The 6087-nt window shown below is 31.5% G+C and overlaps 1 protein-coding gene across 1 annotated transcript; it reads right to left on the minus strand.

The window, feature by feature from the left end:
* Nucleotides 1-2728: 2728 nt before the first annotated feature.
* LOC127114127 (uncharacterized) lies at nucleotides 2729-5358 on the minus strand. The gene is made up of 4 exons (XM_051046520.1): nucleotides 5204-5358; nucleotides 3356-3655; nucleotides 2861-3025; nucleotides 2729-2804 (listed from the first exon to the last, which is right to left on the minus strand). The coding sequence occupies exons 1-4, from the start codon at nucleotides 5356-5358 to the stop codon at nucleotides 2729-2731; spliced, it is 696 nt and encodes a 231-aa protein (XP_050902477.1).
* Between the last annotated feature and the right edge of the window lie 729 nt (nucleotides 5359-6087).

Raw genomic sequence — 6087 nt, forward strand, 5'->3', positions numbered from 1 at the left:
ACACACAGAGTTTGGACGAAACGGAAAGGGTGGTTCCGACAACGATTCTTTTGGAATGAAGGCAGATTCACGATGGGGAGGTTATGAAAAAGAGGAATTCGTGTGATGGAGATTTTTTGGGGAAGAAGAAGGAAAGGTGGGGTTTGTGTTGAAGGGCCGACGTTGCTGTTCGGCGGTGATTTGGAGGGTGTCGAGACGGAGGTCGTCGGAGCTTGGCGGATGGAGATGTGGAATCGGAACTGTTTTGAACTGGTTCACAAATCCAGTTATCCGAACTGTTTTGAACTGGTTCACAAGTCCAGTTATCCGAACTGTTTTTAAACTTGTTACTAAATTCAGTTATCTGAACTGCTTTTTAACTGGTTCTCAATTCCAATTATCTGAACTGTTTTGAAAATTGGTTCACAAATTTGGATATTTGACCTGTTTTTAACTGGTTCACAAATCCGGATATTTAAACTGGTTACTGAATTCAGTTATCTGTACTATTTCCAGTTAATTGAACTGTTTCTTAAACTTATTTACAAATCAATATATCTGAATTGGTTCACAAATCATCTCAACTGTTCTTTAAACTGGTTCACAGATCCAGTTATCTGAACTGTTCTTTAAACTGGTTCACAAATCATCTCAACTGTTCTTTAAACTGGTTCACAGATCCGGTTATTTAAACTGGTTGCTAAATCCAGTTAATTGAACAGTTTTTAAACTGGTTACTAAGTCCAGTTATCTGAACTGTTTTTTAACTTGTTCTCAAAATCTAGTTATCTGAACTGTTTTTAAAATTGGTCCTCAAATCCAATTAATTGAATGGTTTTTAAAACTGGTTTTCTTTGAACATTTATCTAACTGATTACCTTTTCAGATTTAGTTATCTGAACTCCAGTTTGGTTTTTTTACTGGTTAATTATCTGAATTGCAATTGTACAAACGAGTTCTGTGAAATCCATATATCTGAACTGGTTTTTAAAACTAGTCATCTGAATTACAATTCCTCAAACCAGATTGATTTTAAAATCCAGTTATGTACACTGTTTATCTGAATTGCAATTGTACAAACGAGTTCTGTGAAATCCATATTGATTTTAAAATCCAGTTATGTAAACTGTTACCCTGACTGCAATTCCCCAAACCCCTTCGGTTAAATCCAGTTATTTGAATTATTTTCTAATAAGTTAAGCTTTTAAAACTATGTAACTGAACTGCAATATAAAACTAGTATTATATAAAATGTCTGGAAGTATTATATTTTGGAAAAGTTCTGTTAATATAAAATATAAATAATAATAAAGTAATATATTATAAAATCGGTCCATTGCAAATTTAGTAACAAGTGATTTTATTATTACACAAAAATGATTTTCACGAGAAATAATAAAAAACAATTTTAAATATTAAAAGTTTAACAATAAGATACTTTAAACTTGAAAACAATCAGTGCAATAATACTATATTTGTTTTATGTAGCCTTTAAAATATGTACAATATCTAATAATTTATTTTAGGATAAATCTTTACATTTTTAAAATAATTTTTTAAAAACTCCTAAATAATGGTGTTATTACATTATTTAATAAAAAAAACTCCTTACAAAATACAACCTTAAAAAAACAAGTAATAATATTATTACATTATTTAATAAAATATTTATTGTTTCCAACTTTAAAATATGTGAATTAATAACCAATAAAAAATACTTCAATAAATTATAAGAATTTATTTTAGGAAAATAATAAAGTTAATATTAAATTAAATGATTTTATCTTTACATTTTTAAAATGACTTTTCAAAAACTCCTTAATAATGGTATTATTGCATTATTTAATAAAAAATATCCTTAAAAAATACAACCTTAAAAAAAACAAGTAATAATATTATTACATTATTTAATAAAATATTTATTATTTCCAGCTTTAAATATGCTAATTAATAACCAATAAAAAATACTTAAATAAATTATAAAAATTTATTTTTGGAAAATAATCAAAGTTAATATTAAATTAATTGATTTTATCTGTACATTTTTAAAATGATTTTTTGAAAACTCCTTAATAATGATATTATTGCATTATTTTAAAAAAAAAATCCTTAAAAAATACAACCTTAAAAAAACAAGTAATAATGTTATTACATTATTTAATATTATTTCCAACTTTAAATATGTAAATTAGTAACCAATAAAAAATACTTCAATAAATTATAAAAAAATGTTTTAGGAAAATAATCAAAGTTAATATTAAATTAAATGGTTTTATCTTTACATTTTTAAAATTATTTTTTAAAAACTCCTTAATAATGATATTATTGCATTATTTAAAAAAAAATCCTTAAAAAATACAACCTTACAAAAAAGTAATAATATTATTACATTATTTAATAAAATATTTATTATTTCCAACTTTAAATATGTAAATTAGTAACCAATAAATTATAAGAATTTATTTTAGGAAAATAATCAAAGTTAATATTAAATTAAATGATTTTATCTTTACATTTTTAAAATAATTTTTTGAAAACTCCTTAATAATGGTATTATTGCATTATTTAATAAAAAATAGAATATTGACATGTTGTAAAATAGAAGCCATTTTTATACCAATTATCTGGATCTGAGAGTTTGAGTGGCCCTTCAGAAAAACATATGTTACCTGCAGCAGCAGTATGAAACATATCTTCATTAAGGCTTTGTTAATCATAGACTTGCACTATTTTATACAATAACATACGATCACAAATACAAGTCGGAAAAGTGCACAATGAAAAGTGAGGGTAGCAATAAAGCACTAAAAATACATGTGTCTGGCCTAAGCAAAATATAACACAAAAATTAAACACAGACAAGTACGGGAAAAACAAACACCTGAATGAGTTACGGCAAAGCTTCAGTGAATGAAGTACATGACAGATGTTTGTAAGATATCCCATAGACATATCTGTTAATTTGCACACATTTGATAAATCAAGTCCACATATTGCCGGACAGTGTTCAGCAATAATGACTTTTATTGATGCATCAGTCAAGTTTCTGCATATCAAATAATATAATCAATAAGCTTAATGATAAATATCTTTTGAGAAAGAAAGAAAATAAGGAGCCTATAATTTGGGTAAAATATTAATTTTGAAAGGACTAAGAAATTCACAAATAATCAGCAATTTCATAGAATGATCAACAGTTAAAAAAGGACAATAATTGGATTTAACATATATACCAAATTAGGTTAAATTTTTCTCTGACTGGAAATTTATCTACCAACTTTTTGAAATGAAATTGTCTAAGAATTAAGAAATTACTTTTATGAGTACCTTTAGAGGAGATTTTAGTAATGAAACAGACTGCTACAATGATACTTACATGCAATCCTTCAGAATTAGCTCTTTCATGTTGTGACCACGTGCAACGATGTAATCCTTGACAAATGTATCGCTAACAGTTGGAATGCCAGCCACTGACAACACTTCTAAATGTTCAAGCTCCACTAGTGCTGGCACAATTAGTGCAGCATCAATGCCAAGGCAATGATCAAGGTACAACTCTTTCAAAAGAGACTTTAATGATTCAGTCAATATATAAAGACTAGCAGAAGTGAGAAGGGAGCACATGCTAAGATTTATTGATCTAAGTGTTGGAGTAGAAGAAACAAGTGCACGCAATCTCCCATTTGAGAGTCGGTGTAGAGTTTTACCTCTTGTATTTTTCTAGTGAAGTTCATCTTCAGATATCGAAGATCTCTTGTTCGCGATAATATTTGGTTCTGAGCAACATTTGGTCCCCTGCGAGGTTGCCTCTCATTTGATATGGTGTTGACCCAAAATTCCCCGCAGAGTTGACAGTTTGGATCCTCAGCAGATCTTCTCTCTCTCCCCATAACCAAGGTTGACTTATTCAGATCCAAATGATTTATGTTCATTCTCAACATTTTTCTCCAGTTGGTGTTTCCATCTTGTTGAGATTAGCCGAGTGTTGCAACGATGATTCAAATCTGTGATATTTGTATCCTTTAGGATTGTTTTGTCAGCATAACTATAATCATATACATACATATTCATACATAAAATACAACATCTGATATTTCATTATGCATTTTATTGCATTTGACTCCTTTATTCTGACCCCCTACTACGGTGATATCATTTTCCAATGCAGATTTGACGTGTATGTCCTCCTTTAATTATAGAGTGTCAGACCCCTTAGGTAGAAAGAGTTTAACCTTTCTCATTCCCCACTGAGTTATTTCATCGTGGATGATCATTATTATAATTTCCTCCCCAGTTAACTATCTGGATGGAACCACTCCCCTTGAGTTATACCCTCATTGGGTTGAGTCTTTGTTTGACCGTTTCTTTCTAGTTACTACCTAAATGGATATTTTCTGGTCCCTCGAGAGTCTATTGCCCAATAACTGATAATATTCTTCTCGATTTTTTAGTACTTTACTTTTTTCCCAATACACCGTAAAAGTAATTTACTTCCTTTATTTTTTTCCCAGCGGATTCATTTTCACGTTTCCTCAGGCAGTTTATCCTTGACATGTTCATCCTAACCGATGATGGATATTCCCCCTTTGTGGTTTTCTACCCAGTAAAAAGGTAGTTACAATCCCTACTTTTATTCCCTAGATAGTTAATCCTTGATATGTTCATCTTAACCGATGACGGATTTTCTCCTCTTTGTGGTCTTCTACCCAGTAACTGGTAGTTATAAATCCTGCTTTCCCTTTCTGAGTCTATCCTTGATACGTTCATCCTAACTGATGACAAATATTCTCTTTGGTATTCTATCTAATAACTGATAGATATAATTCTTAATTTTCTCCCCGGCAGTCTATCCTTGATATGTTCATCCTAACCGATGACAAATACTCTTCCTTTGAGTCTATCCTTGATATGTTAACTTTAACTAGTGACGGGTATTCTCTCTTTGGTCTTCTACCTAGTAACCGATAGTTGTAAATCCTATTTGGCCTTTTTCCCAGCAGCCTGTTCTTACTCAGTATCCAGTAACGAATACACCGCTTTTTCCTTAGCGAGTCATCCTTGATATGTTTACCCTAATCGGTAACGGATGTCCCTCTGTCAGAGTACATTGTCTTCCTACCAAGTAACTGGTAATGGATAATATATTTATGGTACTCCTGTGTTGAAGTTCATTCCTCCCCAGTTGAGATTGAGTGCGTATTTCCCCAGTGAAATTGCCAATCACCTTTTTGGTTCGAGTATTTCAGCCTTGTTCTGATTTACCAGTTTCCCTTGGAGATTTTCCCTTATTCCCCAGACTGAGTCCTTCCATTGATTTATTTCCATGGAAATTCCCCTCACGTCTCCAACAGTTTTTAAGACATAGCCTGATCTATGCATAACCTTTTATCCCCGGTGTCTTTGTCTCCCCAATGAGCTTTCCTTATGGAATGCATTATGCTCCTGTGGACTTTCAGTCTCTCCGGATTCTTTTCTTTTGTGGCAATATTTTCCCCATAAAGATTACTTTTACCATTCATATCATATGCATCATGAGGTCTCTTAGGGACCAAAATTTGTTTCTAGATGTTGTTATTTAAGTCCATTCTACTGAGTCGATACAAAGATTTTAACCTTCACATCCTCAGTTAGAATGTCCTTAAATAGGGGCAACTGTAAGACCCCAATTTTGACCCTAAGATCCCTCATGCTATCTCATCATATGCATTGGCTTTGGGATCACACCTTGGCATCCTCCTTACCCCTCATTCATTGGGTTTGCATTGGGGGAGATCACCAAGCACATTTGATTGTATCATACTTTGTTTTTAATTGTTTACTAACCAAAATTCCAAAAATATGGCAATGTATAGTTTACTTCTTTTGTAGGTAGTGTGTGTGTTCACTTATGCTCTACCAAGCTCATATCTAGGGTTTGAGACCCTCAATACAAGAAGACTAATCAATAGATGGTCCACGTTGGTTCTAGACATCATATATGGGTCCCCGTGATCTTCACATATCATTTTTTATCAAGAATTCATCAAGAGCTTGAAGCTTGTTTGCCTTGGAAGCCCTAATTCATCTGGGTATCTTGTGTGACTTCCTCAACAAGTTTCTTCACCATTT

Source organism: Lathyrus oleraceus, unplaced genomic scaffold, assembly GCF_024323335.1.
Source record: "Lathyrus oleraceus cultivar Zhongwan6 unplaced genomic scaffold, CAAS_Psat_ZW6_1.0 chrUn0382, whole genome shotgun sequence".
Lineage (NCBI taxonomy): Eukaryota > Viridiplantae > Streptophyta > Magnoliopsida > Fabales > Fabaceae > Lathyrus > Lathyrus oleraceus.